The 19,902-nt window shown below is 31.6% G+C and overlaps 1 protein-coding gene across 1 annotated transcript; it reads left to right on the forward strand.

Annotated features, from left to right (window-relative positions):
• Positions 1-782: 782 nt before the first annotated feature.
• Positions 783-18,776, forward strand: LOC110027067 (bifunctional adenosine 5'-phosphosulfate phosphorylase/adenylylsulfatase HINT4). Its single transcript, XM_020728340.1, has 6 exons — positions 783-914; positions 1,010-1,056; positions 1,261-1,337; positions 1,450-1,516; positions 18,426-18,503; positions 18,585-18,776. Exons 1-6 carry the CDS (start codon positions 840-842, stop codon positions 18,670-18,672), a joined length of 432 nt encoding a protein of 143 aa, XP_020583999.1. The 5' UTR covers positions 783-839; the 3' UTR covers positions 18,673-18,776.
• Positions 18,777-19,902: the final 1,126 nt, after the last annotated feature.

Below are 19,902 nucleotides of genomic sequence, written 5' to 3' on the forward strand. Positions count from 1 at the left end.
GTAGCAAAAGGCCAACTTTTTTTAGTAAGATGCAAACTAAGATACATTAAAGCACCAAAGTGTTCGAGAGAGATGTAAAACTGAAAAATGTTTGCTCGAAGCATTCTGACGGAGCTATAGCCAGCACAACATTGATTTAGGGCTTGGAGGTTAATCCCACTCTCGTTGTTTGGAGACTTTTCCATAATTTTGGAGGATGTTATTGACAATGAGGCGGTGAAGGTGATCCATAGTGATACAAAAGCTTTACAATTATTAAATAATAAAAGATATGATATACCATATTCACATAATTATAATAATATTTTATACAATAGAGCAATCAAAATAACCATCATATAATAACTCATAAGATAGATATATAGAGCAATCTAAGCATTATGACATACCATAGAACTATCATAATAGAGGAAATGGTTTCTAATAATAAGGATTATATTAAATCTAAATTATAATCATAATGATAAGCATTATATCATCTATGTTCTAATAGTTGAAGATATAATGAATACCTACATTATAATAAAGTCTAATCCAAAGTATAGCATTCTTCCCCCCTTTTTAAAGAGCCATTTACATACATGATACATTCCTCCTAATTTCTATGTATTTACGTATTAATACCTAACATTAATATCTTTTTTATTTATACCACCCAAATCTTTCATATATTATCAAAATATAATTATTTTTTTCATTAAATGATTGAAATATACATAAAATATTGATGTTTAGGTATTAGATATGTTAATACATCAGAATTGTATCCTATGCATGTAAATCTTCCTCATGTTTAATTAACCGATTTTCCGACAGTTAGGGCACTTGGAGCTTTAGCCATGGCGAGATCCGCGAAGCCGTGCTGCTTCTGTCAAATCGCTTGCTCTTCGACTTCCACTCCCCTTCTCTACGCCGTCTGAACTCAATTACTCACCTTTTATTTGTTGTTCGTCTTTCTTCTTATTCCACTTCTAATCAGATTCGTCGACCTTCTGCGGCTGTGATTCAGGACGATCAAGTAATTGCCTTTCCCGACATCAATCCGTCAGCCTACAGGTGAGCAATACCTTCATTCCTCAGTCAGTTTTCTTCCTGATAAACTATTTTTAAGTTAAGTTAGATGCAAACGCCTTTATGAATTGTCTTGGTTTTGTTCATACATTGTATACATATTCCTCGTGCTGCCGTTGATCTAATTACGTTTTCTACTTTGATGACAATTTTCATTAATGTTTTCTGTTTAATTGGTGATTTTGGTAGGCATTATCTTGTTATATCTAAAGAGCACATTTCTACTGTCCGCAATCTCCGCAGAAGGGCCGAAGATTATCAGTTAGGTACTTTCGCTCTGATTTATTATGTTAAGTGATTTGTATAGTAATTAATCATTATGTGAGAATTTCATATGAATTGTGCATCGAGGAATTCTGACATATTTGATATTTTCAGTTTGTCAAATGTTGGATGTTGGACGAAGACTTCTTCAAAATGATGCCCCTGAATCCAAGTTATACAGGTATTAAGCATGATTCTTCTTACTTTTGTTGGCTGAATTATGTCTTGGTCAGTTTGAATTGTAAAGTCTAACTGGAACCTTAACCAGTAGGCTTAAGCTTTTGGTTTGTTTCTAATTTTCGAATGGTATAAATACTTTAGGTCTCTAGTTCAAATCCTTGGTGTTTTCTGTACATTATATACATATATATGTTAAAAGTATCTTTTTTTACATAATTTAAATTTTATTAATTTTTGAGTAAATTTATGCCAATGCCAATGTTAAATTAAAGAGGTACATATTACTTATATCAGGCAGCCAGCAACATATTAAACAAGTAAATTGCCAAAATAGTCACTTGACTATTTACATGGGATCATTTTGATCCCAAAGTTTATAAAAGTGCTAAATTAATCTGTAAACTCTTTTACTGGGTGCTAAAATAGTCCATATTAGGAACTATTTCAACCCCATAAACTCTGGTACTAAAATGACCACATGCAAAGAGTTAGGAGACTATTGACACTTTTTACCAAATTAAACTCTTAGTAACACTCTCATTTTAGTGAAAATAAATACAAATGAAACTGTATAAGATAAGGTTTTAGGAATTTTAATTTAAATATGAATAATACTAATTATGTGGAAATTTTTGGAGGATTCTAGGTAAAATTTTTATGGAATGTTGTTGGAGATGGAGAAGGAAAAATAATGGGAAACAAGGTCATCCAATTTGATGTGGTAAGACCATGGAAGAAGCAAAATGTGTATATCAAAAAAGATTCAAAAGATGAAATATTGATAAAACTAAAGAGGACATGCTTAGAAACATAACTACCGTAGCAAGTTTCATGCTTGGACAATGAGATTACCTCTCCTGTAAGGGTTTTAAATATCACATCAATTAATGACTATAATAAATGAAGAAGAAAGGTCTATGCAATTACAATTAAAATTTTATTCATAGTATAAATTGTCTTATATAACTCAAAAGTCTCTTGATTATAACCAAATGAATGTCAAATTGTTGGTTAACTAATAACAAACTACCAACAAGCTTAATGAGATAGACTAGAATAATTCAAAAAAAATATTGAAATCTAAAAGACAAACTCTAATATTTATGGAAAAATAACAATTTATACATATGTTAACTCAAGATTTTAAAAATGCCCACCCAAATTTGTTCATATTCAAATGATTCCGGGTTAAATTTTTGTAAGGTAGATTAGATGCTAGAAAAGATACTTCCCAAAGATTTTATTTTTTCTGAATGAGAACATTATGATGTAATTTGAAATTTATCGTAGGAAAAAGTCTCTATCAATAATCTTGTCTTTCAATTATGAGAGAGATTTTTTTTTAAAGTTAATTCTAGTTTACAGACTATGATTTTTGTTTTAATAGCACACTTTGGATTAATGGAAAGAATAGACGATTGTTAGTTTAGTGCATATGGTGAGGGAATAATGATGAATCCGATTAAGATTTTATGGCTTTGTTGTCTCGGCTTGATATGGTTTTTGGTCTACAAAGTCGGTGGATGTAATTAATCTAACATGATCATAGGCTTTTTATAAAGAGCTCTTGTAGGTTTGGGATCAAGACTGGTTGAAGAGATCTATTTAAATCAATTTTAATTAATAACGGGATTTATACATTATTAAGTGCACATAATGGCTTATAATTCATAGGCTTAGCCATTGTAGAACATACAAAATTAAAACAATAGTCGTACTATAGTGGCATCTTCATAATGAGACTAAACACCTCGTTAGAGGGCACATGCCATGTGCTTATTTCTGTGAATATTTGAATGTGATCATATTGATACACTTGATATGATATTAGTTCTTTATAGGCTTTATCTACAGATAAATATTTCCGTTTACTATCATTTAAGTGTCAGAATTAAAATATTTCTCTTTCACTCAACTTACTTGAGTATACATGCTTGCCATGCAATTAGATGTTTGAACCAGAGAATAAATCTACAAGCTTGTTAAAATAACTTGCACACTTTCAAAGTGACATAAATTAAGTACATTTTTCCTCAAACAAATATGCACGGCACTTTAAAACTATTTTGCTATTTTTATTTTAAAGTTCTCACTAGGATTGGTGTTTTCATCAGAATGTTCAAAAGACCTTACATTTTATTACATTAGCAAACTTTTTGTTGCTTAAAACACATTTTCTTGGCATGAATTAATTTGAATTGAACTTTGCCTTAAGAAACATCCCCATCTTTTTCTTTGCTTTTGGTTTGATTTTCAATGGAATGCACACACAATATTGCATTAATGAACATTAGACTGATTTTGGCTATTTTATGCTTTTGGAATAGTAGGCAAGCTTTTTGATACATTAAGCTTGTCTTTTAATGCAATTAAGTTTGAGTTAAGTTTTGCATTAAAAGCACATAAAATTTTACATAATGCTTTAATGCACTTCACATATGTTTGGTTTTTGCTTTTTAAAACTCATTTGCTTGCACATGAGTTATAATGCAAAGTTTTGGTTATTGCTCAAACATGATCTTGATTGTAGTTTATTCAAAGTCATACTTTTTGTGGGTCTCTCCGTGTGGAAATTCATGTCTATAAGTATGTACGCTACAAACATGATTTTCATGGTCATTATAGTTCATAATATAAAAAAACATGAGGTTGGATATTCTTATTCACATTTCTTGGCAGTAAGTTCATTATTTTGCTCTGCACTAGAAGCGACGCGCTGTATGACCTGAATAGAGTAAAAAGTGTGCAGGGGTAGCTACACCGGCGCCCGGGTGTAGTGTTAAATAAGCAAGAATTCTTACCTTACGAACAAATGCTGGTAAAGAAGTTAATCCATTAAACTAATATTATGATAGAATATTGGAATATAGGTACTCTCACAGGTAAATTAATGAAATTAGTTGATACTATGATTCATAGAAAGATAAATATATTATGTATTCTATGTATTCAAGAAATTAAATGAGTTGGAGAAAAGACTAGGGAGATTGATAACTTAGGTTTTAAACTTTGGTATTCAGATAAGAGTCACACTAGAAATGGTGTACGAGTAATTATAGATAAGAATTTAAAAGATAATGTTGTAAAAATTAATAAAGTTGAAGATAAAATTGTAGCCCTAAAGGTTATTATTGATACTAAGATTTTTAATATTATAAGTGTTTATGCATCTCAAGTAAGTTTAGATATAGACTCTAAAGAAAAATTATGGAATGACCTAGAAGACTTAATACAAATGATACCTTTTGAAGAAAGAATTTTTATTGGAGGAGATTTAAGTTGATATATCGGCAGAGTGGCAGAAGATTTTAGAAATAGTCGATATATCGGCAGAGTGGCAGAAGATTTTAGAAATATTCATGGTGGCTATGGTTTTGGAGTGATTAATGAAGAAGGTGGAGCGATATTAGATTTTGCTTTAGCATATGATTTTGTTATTGCTAATACTTTATTCAAGAAAAAAGATGAGCATTTTATTACTTATTACTTATAAGAGTGGATCTAACTTGTAAGAATTGATCTAATAAAACACAAATTGATTATTTTGTTATGAGAATAAGAGATCGTCGAGAATGTAAATATTGTAAGGTTATTCCAAGTGAGGATTTAAGCGAGGATTTAAGTACTGAACATTGATTATTAGTTCTAGATTTTAAAATGAAGAGTTATAAAATAAAGAATACTAGGAATCGTTATTGTAGAATTAGATGAGACACCTAAAAGATACAAATAAAATTATTTTTATGAGTAAGCTTCAAGATTTCAAGATTTGGGATGTTCGTGAAAAAACAAATTTCTATGTGGGGTTAATTAACACACACTATTAAATAAGAGACAAAAGATTACTTGGAGAATCAAAAGAAAAAGAAAAGATAAAATATAAAAAATTTTGTTATAAAAATTTGTTTAAATATAAAAGCTTAGAGAACTAGAAAAATATAAAATATCAATGTGTGACGCTAAGAGAACAATCTAAGAAAAATATAAGAAGTTTAAGAAAACAATCCGTGACGCAAAAAATTCTTCTTTTAGTGATATTTATAATAAATTAGATACTAAAGAAGGTGAAAAATATATGTATAAACTAGCCAAAGAAAGAGAAAAAAATTAAAGATTTAACTCAAATAAAGTGTATTAAAGATGAAAATCAAAAAATGTTTTTCTTAGAAAAAGATATTTAACATAGGTGAGTGAGGTATTTTGATAAACTTTTTAATGAAGTTTCTGCAATTATGATCGGTCTTCATGATCTTAATACTAATAATAATAATAAAATATTTCATTTTTACTGTTCAATTAGTAAAAAAAAAGTTGAAGAGACTTGAAAGAAAGAAGTTGGAAAGTCTATGAAACCTAATAATATCCCAATTGAACTGTGAAAATATATAGGAGCTTTGGGAGTTTCTTGGCTTATTAAACTCTTTAATATTTTTGAAAAACTAAAAAGATGCCTGAGGAGTGGAGGAAGAGTATTTTGATCCCCATTTTTAAGAATAAAGGGGATGCACAAGATTGTACAAATTATAGAGGAATTAAGCTGATGTGTCATACTTTAAAATTATGGGAGTGGATAATTGAACATAAGTTAAGACGTATCACAAAAATTTCTCATAATCAATTTGGATTTATGTCGGGTAGGTCTACTATGGAAGTTATACATTTATTGAGAGGTTTGATGGAGAAGTTCAGAGAGAATAAGGAGGATTTACATATGATATTTATTGATTAAGAAAAAGCTTACGTCAAGGTTCCAAGAGATATCCTTTGGATTTATGTCGGGTATGACTAATATTCAAGTCGTTAAATATATGTATACTAGAGCTGTTGTGTTTGAACAGAAAATGGATTGACCAAATATTTTCATATTTTAGTTGTATTACATCAAGAATCAACTTTAAACCCATATCTTTTTGCTTTAGTTATGAATGCTCTTATTGGACATTTACAAGAGGATGTAACTTGGTCTATGCTTTTGTTTAAGTAGAACTAAAATTGAATACATGGAATGTAATTTTAGCAGTAGTAGCCCTCGTGACAGAGTTGTAACTATGGGTGATCAAATTATTAAACGGTGTGTACTCTTTAGATACCTCAGGTCTATTGTTCAAAGTGACAAGGATATAGATGGGAATGTTATTAGTAGAATTCAAGTTGGTTGGTAGAAATAGAGGAATGTTTCAGACTTATTGTGTGATAGAAAAGTACTGCTTAGACTGAAATGAAAATTTTATAAAATTGGTGAGATCTGCATTGCTCTATAACGTTGAATGTTGGCCTTTAAAAGAGAAGAATAAAACTAAGTTAGGTGTTGCCAAGATGAGAGTGCTTAAGTGGATGAGTGGCTTTACACTTAGAGACGAAATGCAAAATAAATATATCTGTGATAGGGTTGGTGTAGCTCCAATGGCGGGCAAACTTAGATGGGAGTCGTCTTAAATGGTTTGGTCACATTAAACGTCGACCATCTTATGATCTGATTAGGAGAGTAGATTTTTTAGATTCGACTTAAGTTAAGAAAGGTAGAGGTAGACCCAGAAAGGCTTGGGCATATTGTATAAAAAGTGATCTTAATCTATTATAGTTAAATGAAAATATGACGCTCAATAGGACGCAATGGAGAAAAATAATTCATGTAGCTGACCCTACTTAGTGGGATAAAGGCTTTACTTAGTGGGATAAAGAAGGCTTTTTGTTGTTGTTGTATTGTATTATTTAAAGTTTAAAAGACTTATTTTTTGGGCACAAAAAGTGAAATCCAATAGTGCTTTTGTTTTCTCATGTAAGGGATGAAAGTAATGATAGAGTATGTTAGGAGTGATACGTGGGATATGACGGCTTAATAAATTCACCACAAAACTCCAATAAAGATGCTTATGGGGCAGATGCAACTGCGTGGAAGATTTTTGTAAAAATATGATATGAAAGAGCTGAAAATTTTTTTCAAGCTACCTCCTAATGAGGATTTGGAGAGACAAAACAGACAAGAGAACGAAATTCAAGAAATAAAGAGAGAAAGGAGAGGGCTCGATTTTGTTGTGCAAGTGAGAAGAAAATAAGTGGGACGTGGTCAATGAGAGGGCTTTTATTGATTTTTTTTTATTAGGAGTGGTCAACCCTTATCTATTTTTTCTTGGCTCAAAATTTAGTACCTATAATGAGCATAGGGGTGACATTTGATGCCTGTTTATTTATTTATTTTTTATTGGGGGACCTATCTAGCTTTTATTCACATGAGGAAGTTGGTTGATATCCCCTAACAATATTTAAGGACGATAATTGGTTCCTCTTAACTTTTTTATCTTAAAAATTTTTGTGGTGTGGGCCCCTACATAGCCCTTTTGTTGCTAATGTTGATCTACAATCGCACCCAACAGTTGTTTTTTATTATATTCAAAAACTTCTTATTACTAATATTATAATTATATACATTTATATATAGTTATTATTATTATTATTACAAATGCTTCTTTACACGTCTATGTACATACTCGTGCAAACTTTCCTTGACCTTTTCTTACACAGATATCATTTTGTTTTGTCCTTGAGCAAGGCAGAGGGCTCCAATATAATCTGAGACATGTCTGCCTACAATCACGAACATTTTTAGCACATTTGTTGAGGTTAACTTATGTTTTAAAAGTGTGGTGTAGCTCTTCATTCTTTGCCAAAATGGCAAACACCAATGAAGTAAGTCTGGCTGCCAATGAGCTCTAACTAGTATGCCTTCTAGTTTCCAGGTTAGAGCTCCAAATTTGAGTCTGGCTTATATGCCTTATTTTAAGCTGCTTCTTGAACAGAGTTCATGAGTTTGTAACTCTCTTGTGCCCTAAGAATAATCAGTAAATTATTTAGGACAGATTTGTATCCTTTATTTAAAAGAAAGTTGGCTTCTTTCGATTTTTTTTGAAAAAGCCATTATTGTCTTCAAATTCATTGAAACATTTCCTTGAGTTGGCTTTGAAACCAAATGATTTAATTTTGATGTTTTTGAAATATTTGAGACCTTTTTTTTTAATTGCTCAAGTGGTTACGACATTTCTGTCTCATTAATTTTGGCTTTAAAATGACTAAAGCAGAAGTATCTCTTGCCATGATTTGTCGATGCAGATGGTATTGAAATCTAATGTAATACTCAAACAATTCCTAGAGGTTCTAATGTATGCAAGAAAATTAAGCAAATAATTATAATATCCCTTTAAACATTGCCATTGTCGGCCCCAGGCCTCAGATGTGAAAAGTGGAGGATTGTGTTAGGTAGTCGACAACCAGCATAAACTTTGTCGAAAAACCATGACATGAATCCTTTTTATCATTGTGTAAATGCTAGGGTGTTCTATGGAAGCAATGCGCAATATGACTTGAACATAGTGAAAAGTGTGTAAGGGCCGCTATATCACGCTCTGGTGTAGTGTTAAATAAGTAAGAGTTTATATATTATCGACAAATGCAAATAAAGAAGTTAGTTCATGAAATTAATATAAGAATATGATCTTGAAATATAGGTACTCTCACAGGTTAATTATTAAAATTAATTGATATATGGTTCATAGAAAGATAAATTTTTTATGTATTCAATAGACTAAATGGGTTGGAGAAAAAACGAAAGAGATTGATAGCTTAGATTTTAAAATTTGGTATTCAGGTAAGTGTTATACTAGAAATGATATAAGTATTAATTATAGATAAATTTTTAAAGGATAATGTTATAAAAATTAATAAAATTGATGATAGAATTATAACCTTAAGATTGTTGTGATACTAAGATTTTTAATATTATAAGCATTATTTTGAAGTAGGTTTAAATATAGGCTATAAAGAAAAATTTTTGAATGACCTAGAAGAATTATTTCAAATAGTGCCTCTTGAAGAAAGAATTTTTATTTGAGGAGATTTAAATCGACATATCGGTAAATTGGTAGAAAATTTTAGAAATATTCATGGTGGTTATGGTTTTGGAGTGATTAATGAAAAAAGTAGTCATATTAGATTTTGCTTTGACATATGATTTTGTTATTGTTAATATTTTATTTAATAGAAGAGTATTCAAGAAAACAGATGAACATATTTTTACTTATAAGAATAGATCTAATAAAATACAAATTCGTTATTTTTTTATGAGAAAAAGAGATCGTCAAGAATGTAAAGATTGTAAGGTCACTCTAATTTAAAATTTAAGTACTCAACATCGATTATTAGTTCTGAATTTTAAGATGGAGAGTTTTAAATAAATAATACTAGGAATTAATGTCATAAAGTTAGATAGAGGTACTTAAAAGATATAAATAAAATTATTTTTATTAGTAAAATTTAAGATTTCAAGATTTATGATGTTCATGAAGAAGCAAAGTCTATGTAGGATAAAGTAAAAAAACACTATTAAACAAGTGGTAAAATATGTACTTGGAGAATCAAAAAGAGAAGTTTCTATAAATAAAAATAATTGACGGTGGAATAATAATGTGCAAAAAAAATAACATATAAGAAGTGTTATAAAGAATGATTTAAATATAAAAAACTTTGAGAAATGAAAAAAAATATAAAATGATTCATTGAGTGTCTAAGAGAATAATTTGTGACGCTAAAAATTTTTTTCGTGATCTTAATATCGTTAATAATAATAATAAAATGTATTTTTACCATCGCATTAGTAAAAAAGAGGTTGAGGAGGCTTTAAAGAAAACCAAAGGTGGGAAAAATAAATGTTTAACTCAAGTAAAGTGTATGAAATATGAAAATCAAAAAGTTTTTTTCTTAGAAAAAGATTTTTAAAATAGGTGGGTAAGTTATTTTGATAAACTTTTTAATGAAATTTTTAAAAATACGATCGACTTTCGTGATCTTAATATCGTTAATAATAATAATAAAATGTTTTATTTATGCCGTTGTATTAGTAAAAATGAAGTTGAGGTTTTAAAGAAAATTAATGGTGGAAAATCTGCAGGATTTGATAATATTTCAATTAAAAATGTCAAAATATTTAGAAGATTTGAGTGTTTTTTACTTATTAAACTCTTTATTTTTATTTTAAAAACTAAAAGATGTCCGAGGAGTGGCTGAAAAGTATTTTGGCCCCCATTTTAAGAATAAAGGGAATGCAAAATATTGTGCAAATTATAGAAGAATTAAGTAAATATGTCATATTTTAAAATTATGGGATAGGGTAATTGAATATAGGTTAAGATGTATTACAAAGATTTCTCATAATCAGTTTGGATTTATACCAGACAGGTATACTATGGAAACTATAAATTTATTGTGAGGTTTGACGGAGAAGTATAGAGAGAATAAGGAAGATCTACATATGATTTTTATTGATTTAGAAGAATTAAGTAAATATGTCATATTTTAAAATTATGGGATAGGGTAATTGAATATAGGTTAAGATGTATTACAAAGATTTCTCATAATCAGTTTGGATTTATACCAGACAGGTCTACTATGGAAACTATAAATTTATTGTGAGGTTTGACGGAGAAGTATAGAGAGAATAAGGAAGATCTACATATGATTTTTATTGATTTAGAAAAGCTTTTGATAAAGTTCTAAGAGAAATCCTTCAGAGAATTCTAGAGAAGAGAACTGTTGATATGACTTATATCCAAGTCATTAAAGATATGCATACTAGAGATGTTATCTGTGTTCGAACAGAAGAAGAATTGACTTATATTTTCCTATTTTAGTTGGATTACATCAGATATCGGCTTTATACCCATATATTTTTGTTTTAGTTATGGATGTTCTTACTGGTATCGGCTTTATACCCATATATTTTTGTTTTAGTTATGGATGTTCTTACTGGATATTTACAAGAGGGTGTAACTTTTTTTTTAAGTTGCATTTTGCATTAAATAAAATCAAAAAGTATAAAAGAGAGCTGTAGAGCTACACAAAAGAATCAAATCATTGACATTTTCCTCAACCACACTCAAAAAATCAGATTCATAAGTGTGAGCCTCCCAAAAGAAAGGCCCATGTAAAGCGAGCCTATCACAAGAATAGGTCGCCCTGTTACATTATCTATGCATAAAGAAGAATAAAACAAGCTTAAAATCATACAAAAAAGAGAGATCAAAATTCTTGTGATGACGATTTTGATGGCCCACCTCGCCCATGGCATCCTTAAAATTGTTCATAAATGCCTTGTTATCCCCCTCAATGATAAATCCCTTAGATTCAATCATCCACGGTATTATGACTAATCCAAAAAAAAAAGAACAACCTATGCCTCCACCGAAGAGCTATCCCAATGCATTAGCGGTTTGCCCGAAGCCAATATCACATCCCCACATTCATTTCAAAACATAATGCCAAACCACGTCCAGCTAGGGGAGCAGTGCCTCGTCAATTTTAACTTTCAGCCATCTTGGGGTGGGGGAACAATACCCCATTGCCTCGAGATGTAGAAAGCCTTCATGCACGTGAGGGAAGAGAGAATATTAGCCGCCATGATACAAGGTGTACCAAAGGGACGATTATGTTTCTTAGCATTTCTAGCGCGCCAACTTTGATAGACTGCATAACAATAAATTCTTCCCACAACCAAAGAAGATTGTGGCAAAGATTGCAACCCTGCGAGAACCTCCTCAAAGTTATTATTATTTGGCACATGAAATCCCCATTTTCGTAAGTAACTAGTAATCTCCATAAGCACTTTACAATTGCTTGTTATGTGATTGTAGTGTGTGCTTTTCGCTTGTGATATCCTTCTTGTGGATAAGACTAGAGGAAGAGTTCAGGAAAAACTTGAGTTATGGAGGTCTACATTGGAGTCTAAAGGCCTTTGATTGAGTAGAACTAAAACTGAATACATGAAATATAATTTTATTAATAGTAACTCTAGTGACAGAGTTGTAACTATGGGTAATTAAATCATTAAAAGGTGTGAACGCTTTAGATATCAAATTGTAACTATGGGTAATCAAATCATTAAAAGGTGTGAACGCTTTAGATATCTCGGGTCTATTATTTAAAGTGATGGTGATATAGATGGGATGTTATTAGTAGAATTCAAGTTTGTTGGTTGAAGTGAAGGAATGTGTCAAGCATATTGTGTGATGCTATTGCTTAAACTAAAGGAAAATTTATAAGAGAAGGAAAAACTTTATAAGATGGTGGTGAGACCTGCAATGTTCTGTTACGCAGAATGTTGGCCTTTAAAAGAGAAGCATACAACCAAGTTAAGTGTTCCCAAGATGAGGATGCTTAGGTGGATCAGTGGCTTTACACTTAGAGACAAAATGCGAAATGAGTATATTCATGATAGGGTTGGTGTAGCTCCAGTAGCGAATAAATTAGAGAGAGCCGTCTTAGATGGTTTGGTCACATTAAAGGTCGACCATCTGATGATCCGGTTAGGAGAGTAGGAGAGTAGATCGGTTAGGAGAGTAGATGTTTTAGATTCGACTTATGTTAGATGAGACCAACATTGTAGACCTAGCAAGATTTGGGCATATTGTATAAAAATGATCTTAATTTGATAGAATTAAATTAAAATACGACATTGAATAGGAAGCAATGGAGAAAAAAGATTCATGTAGCCAACACCACTTGTGGGATAAAGGCTTGTTATTATTGTTTCCGTTGTTGTTGGATTGCGTTAAGTTTTAGAGTACTTTATGTTAGTAATGAAATTATAGATCTAACATTTAAACACTCATAGAGGCGGCATAAGCAAAGAAAATTTTAAATCTAGTAAATGGGAATTAAAGAAACTCCAAACTTAAAAGAATGAAAGATGAGAAGACTTAAAATTGTTAATGCAAATTCCTCAAGTATCCTTAAAATTGAAATTTGATCTAGATATTCAATTGTGGCTTCTTTCCCCAATTCTTGTTGCTTGTCATAACTCGGGAAAAAAACAATAAGAATTCAAAAAGAACAAATATGGAATAAATTAGAAGAAAAATTATGCAACAAAAGAACAACTGAATTGCTTAGGAACTATTTACCCTAGTCTCTTGGATCTTTATATTTGTACTCAAGTACTTCACGTTCATGAGCAAAGTTGAAATTCTAATTCTGTATCTTTTTTTTTTTTTTTGAAAGCAATGTGACAAAAAAAATAAAGAAATTATTATTATTCTTATGTATCAAGGTTTCCATAAATTTGTTGCACAAATCTTTGAATAGCCACAAACACGTGTTGGATCCAATCAATTAAACATAATATAATTTTCCATTAAGATCTACATGAATTTTCTGAGTATCTTTTATTGACCATGCAATATGCATCAGATATATTGCATTGTTGGATCATATTTGCTATTTGCCTTGGCAAACTTTGACCTAATACTTTTACGTGCACCCCCCTAATTACTGACGCATTCAAATGTTTAAGGTATCATCTTTGTCATCAGCCCTGCACCAATTGCACAAGTCTTCAGTTTTGATCAGAGCTTTCAAAACTGAAAATATTAACGATTTTGGATCAGAAAACACTAGAACAGCGGAAACTTAAAACAATGCAATGAATCAATAAAATTTATATCGATTTTTCAGTTCAGTTAGTTTGTGTTTCTTAGAGCTCCACATCATAAGGTCCTTACTGCTTCTTCTGAATTATGCACATTTTTTTCTACTTTGGCTATCAAAATGAATACATACATGAATATAGATAAACATATGCAAATTTAGAGATGAATGAGAGAAGAAGAAGCCAGAGAAAACATAATTTTGGGGGGCTAGGGTATATTGCAATAATAACAAAAAGAGGGAAATAATAAAAGGCTAAACAACCAGTAAATAATAATAATATTTCTAATATCCCCCCTCAAAATCAAGGTGTGTTAACATGAAGCATTGAGAGTTTGCGAAGTAAAAAACAAAAACGTAAAGCAGTGTGTGCTTTGATAAATAAATCTGCAATTGCATAGTAGAAGAGATATAGGGCAATGTGATGGTGCTATGCTACTCTAGAAGTGTTGACGAGTGAAATGACAATCAATCTCGATGTGCTTTGTGCGCTCATGAAAAATTGAATTGCGAGTGATCTAAATAGCACTTGTATTGTCACGGTACATGAGAATTGGGTCAGAAATCTAGACTCTCATATTAACTAGGAACCATCACAACTATATAATCTCAGCAGTAGTAGATGCTATAGCCTGATATTTTGTTTCTGTTGATGACAGAGAGATAATATTATGCTTCTTGCTCTTCCAAGAGATGAGCGAGTTACCCATAAATATGCCGAAACTAGTGATAGTTTTGCTGTTAGAGGAATCACCTGCCTAATATGCATTTGTGTAAGCTCAAAACTCTAAAGTCAAAGTAGATGAGAAGAGAAGACTGAAATTTAGTGCCCCGAAGATATCAAAGGATACGAAGTACAACTGCTCAATGAATTGTAGTAGAAGAAGCGACAAACTGACAAACTGACTAACGGTATGGATGACATAAGCAATATCAGGTTTATTAATAGTGAAATACACCAACATGGCAACCAAAGTATGATACAGAATAGGTTCTGATAAAGGGACAACATCAAAAGAAGAATATCTAAAGTTAAGTTCAAGAGGGGTATCAACTATGTGATTGTAAGACATGCGAGTTTACTCAAGAAGATTAATTATACAGTTTGACTGAGACAGGAGGCAACCACGAGGACACTAATCCACTTCTATCTCTAAAAAGTTGCGAAGATTACCTAAAATTTTCATCTAAAACTCATGAGCTAAGTGCAATTTCAAAACAACCATCCCATCAACATCTTCCTTAGTAATAATCATATTATCAATGTACAAGGAATAAGTATGCGATTTGAAGTGGTGCACCTGACAAATAAAGCAGAGTCATGTGAACTGTGATAAAACCCAAGACAAGTAATGACGATGGAGAACTTTTCAAACCATTCTCGAGGAGTTTGATTAAGCCCATAAAGAGCTTTCTTTACTTTGTAAACTTCATTAAAATTATGAGGAACATTAGGTGGGAAACCATGCACACTTCTTCTTAAGGATCATTATTTAATAATGCATTTTTGACATCCATCTAAAAAATGGATCATTGACGGACATACGCTACTATGATGAGAGTTCAAATGGTGATAAGTTCTACAACTGTAGAAAAAAGGTTTCTCATAATCCATATCATACCGTTGTGAGAACCCTTTAGCAATCAAGCGAGCTTTGTATCGCTCAATAGACCCGTCAGACTTGATTTTGATTTTAAAAACCCAACGTGAACCAATGACAACTTTCGTACAAGGAAGAGGAACAATATCCCAGGTATCTTTCTTATGCAAAGTAAATAATTCCTTTGTCATTATATGTTGTTAAAGTGAATTAAGAAGAAGAGGGCTCTGAGAGCTGGTGAATAGAGGTTAGAAAGGAGGAAAAAGAGATTAAATTTGTAGAGTAAACAAAATTAGGGAATTGAGTGGACTTACGAAGAAGTTGAGGATAGCGAGGAGGAGGATCCGCAATCATAGTAGCATCTTGGGTGGTAGCAGTGGCAAGAGAGGAATCAGTGAGAGCAGTATCAGAGGCTATTGAGCTAGACATATCATTCTTGCATGAATCAACAAGAGAGAGAGGAGTGTTATGATATGGAGTAACATCTGTGTCAGTGGAGAAGGGATCAATCCGAGTAAGGTCGGGCTTTTTAAGATGTGCCCAGCTGAATATGGTAGAAGGGCATATGCTCAAGAAACACATTGCGGGCAACGTAGAGCCTTTGAGAAATAGGATCATAACAATGATATCCCTTTTGACTTTCACTATAACCAAGAAATATACAAAATGATGAACTTGAGAGGTGAGTTTGCTACGTTCAACATGAGAATGAAGAACAAACCATGTGAAAGCAAACACTCAAAGTAGAATAATCAGGAACATGACCTACAATTTTTAGAATGGTGACACACCTGAAGTAACGGAAGATAATATGCAGTTCACACGAACAACAAGAATGACTTCCCCCTAAAATTCACTTGGAACAAATGTGGATAATAAGAGAGAACAAGCAGTTTCAACAATGTGTCTATGTTTTCTTTCCAGCAACATCATTATGCTATGGAGAGTTGGTACAAGAGATGTGATGGAAAGTTTGTTGAGATGGTTGCATTCAATTCAATGACTTTGAATATTTCCAATGACCCTTTTGCTTATAAAAATTGCACTTGTCAAAACTAACATTTGCCTTATTCTGATTGTTGAAAGGAGGTTTAGGAGGAACTGCAAATATAGATGGAGTAGGAGCTGAAATAATTCCCTTTCCATCACTTCCTTTATCTGCTTGAGACTTGAAACAAATTTCTTCAGCCAACAACTTATTAACCGCCGACTCAACAGAAGGAAGCGAGTTGTGATGCATAATTGTGCTACAAAGGCCTTCAAAATCATCTCGAAAGGCCATCAGAAATTGAATCAAATATTGTTCTTCTCGACGGGTATTATAAGGTGCAAATGCATGTAATGCTTCATATTTAGTAAGAGCAAGCTGATCCCAATAACTATCCATGGAGGAATAAAATTCTTGAATACTCATGTTATTTTGTTGAAGGGCTCGAATATCTATCTCCAATTTATATTGTTTTACAAAATTAGATTGTGTATATAATATTTCCAAATGATCCCAAAGTGCTTTACCTGTTTCATACTTTGCTAGTTGGACGCCTATAGATTGTAAGATAGTTGCTGACCCATGTTATAATGTTCAAATTAAAGGCATCCCAAAATTCCAATTGTTATTCAAAATTTCCATCCTTTTGATTTATCGGCTTAGCAAAAGTTCCAGAGACAACCCTGCATTCTCTTACCCATAACATCAATATGAATAATTATGCCCATTTAATTGCATGCTAATATATTAAAGATAATCATCTTTTTTCACTGGCCATTGTAACAAACAACAAATACTCAAATAGCACCAACAAACAAAATAGGGCCTAAGAGAAACAAATGCAAATACCGATTTAATGAAGTAGAATACTGCAAATTGAAGGCTATTAAACCCAGCAGTGCAAAATTGATCCCCTGCCAACTCACCTCAGAGTTGGATCCGCGAAAGCTATGGAAAAAAACTTATACTCTCTGATACCATGATAAATATATACAAATTTAAAGATGAATGAGGGAAGAAGAAGAAGTCAGTGAGAAATCGAATTTTGTGGGCTAGGGTTTCATATTGCAACAATAACAAGAATAACTTACATGAGAATTACATAAGCAAAAAGAAGGAAATCAGGAAAGACTAAATTACTCCTAAATAATAATAATACTTCTAATAAATATATTTGCCATGTAAATCCAACCTTTGCTTGACATACACTCCCCGCCCACTTCATTTTCAATCAATGCATCAAATATCATGCTTAAGGCTTACGGAATATGTTTCTAAATAAGTTCCTTTCAGATTAGCTTTGCTTCCACTAATTCTGAAATCTAACAGAAACAGAGATGGGATAAAGAGTTTAAGAGGTTAGCTAGCGCTCAATGAGCTTCAAATCAAAGTCAAGCTGTTTCTGGAACAATAATAGCGTTCTTCTGATAAGACTAATATATAATCATTGATACTGGCTTGCCATAACACAAGTAATGCAACATTGGAAATGCAATCAAGTTTCCTATAGTGGATTATAATTTTTATACTCCGATGTAGACAAGATTAGAGAGATTCGACTTAGATGGTTTGGTCACATTAAATATCGGCCATCTGATGACCCGATGGGAGAGTAAATATTTTAAATTTGACTCGTGTTAAGAAAGTTAGAGATAATTAATTTTAAAAAAAGCTTAGGCATGTTGTATAGAAAATTATATTAATTTTTTAGAATTAAATGAAATTATGACACTCAATAGGACACAATAGAGAAAAAAGATTCATGTGGCCGACCCCACTTAGTGGGATAAAGGCTTGTTGGTGTTTGTGCTTTGCTGTAATTGATTTATATATTTTTTTTCATTTTGCAGATTTGGATTTCACCAACCTCCATTCAACAGTGTCAATCATCTCCATCTTCATTGCTTTGCATTACCTTTCATTCCAAGGTAATGGTTGCCATTGTCTCTCCTCTTACCTCATGTTTTTCGAACTGGCTCAAGTTAGTTTAACTGCTAATAGTCGAGCAGATGGAAATATTTGAAATACATGTCCATGGGGCCTCTTGGTGGTTTTCTTGAAGCTGAGAAGCTGCTGGAGAGGATTAGACCGTTGTAATTGTCACATTTATAATTCATGTATAATTATGTACTTGTTAAAGCTTTGTTTCGCAGGTAATTTGTTTGAATTTTGCTTATTTTGAAATTACATGTATTTGATTTGAGCTCATATTTGAAATATTTGTAAATAATATGTTCGCATCGCGATCAATTTATATTTTTCTTAATCATGTCTTCTTTAATTAAGAGGAAGAAAAACATATTTAAATCTTTCAATATATATCATATCATTTTATCCGAGTATTTTTCTATTGTTACATAAAAACTCAAATGTCTTCGTGTAAAATTATGATGCACAGTAAATCCAAAACGGAATATATATATATATGACATGCCATCAAGAAATTTTTATCACCATACACGAATCTTGAAGCATTTTGAGGAAGAAGCTCTAAATTCAAATTCAAGATCATTTGTCATAATTTTAATAAATTTGAAGTCAAACAAAGCATCTCGACAAGACAAACCCAATGACACTGAAAGTGATCAAATATGAGTTCAAAACAGCCTAGATAGAACACTTAAAGTGCAGTTAAAAGCTTTAGTGTATTAATTAGATAGACAAATGATCTCAAAATTTCATATGTTTATAGTCAAATCGAGCATCAAGATCATCAATTCTAATGTCATTAAGGTACTCAAATATTGAAAAAGATGTTTGTAAAAACTGGACTAGACATCAAATCGTCAGAAGGAGCGTTTTAAGGTTCATTAATTCAACCAAGGTCAAAATGGGGTTGAACCAAATGATGTAATAAATAAATAAATGTAGTTAATAGACCTAAATGAGATAATAATAATGTAATAACATAAATACAAAAAAAAAATTAATAAAGAAAATATAATCATGTATTACAATAAGAAATTCTTCATGAATATTGCTGCGGGCTAGAAAATTCGCGGCGGTAGAGTAATGGATTATCGGCGTAGTGTTGCACGAGAAATCAACACACACAGATAAAAGAAGCGAAGTAAGTAAGAGGAGACCTCGACTTTTTACGTGGAAAACCCTTGAAGGGAGAAAAACCACGGAGTTTAGCCCAGTTGAAATAATTCACTGTAAATGATGAGTACACGGGTCTATCTTTTTCCTTAATTAAGGAAGATAGAATTACAAAGTTGTATAATTATAATCTGGCTGCAGTTCTTGGTGACAGTATGTAGTCAGAGTTCATTGTTAATTGTTGTGGAGGTAGTAGTCCGTCATAAGTGTTGTGGATGGGTGCTA

Source organism: Phalaenopsis equestris, unplaced genomic scaffold, assembly GCF_001263595.1.
Source record: "Phalaenopsis equestris unplaced genomic scaffold, ASM126359v1 Scaffold000413, whole genome shotgun sequence".
In the NCBI taxonomy this organism is placed as follows: domain Eukaryota; kingdom Viridiplantae; phylum Streptophyta; class Magnoliopsida; order Asparagales; family Orchidaceae; genus Phalaenopsis; species Phalaenopsis equestris.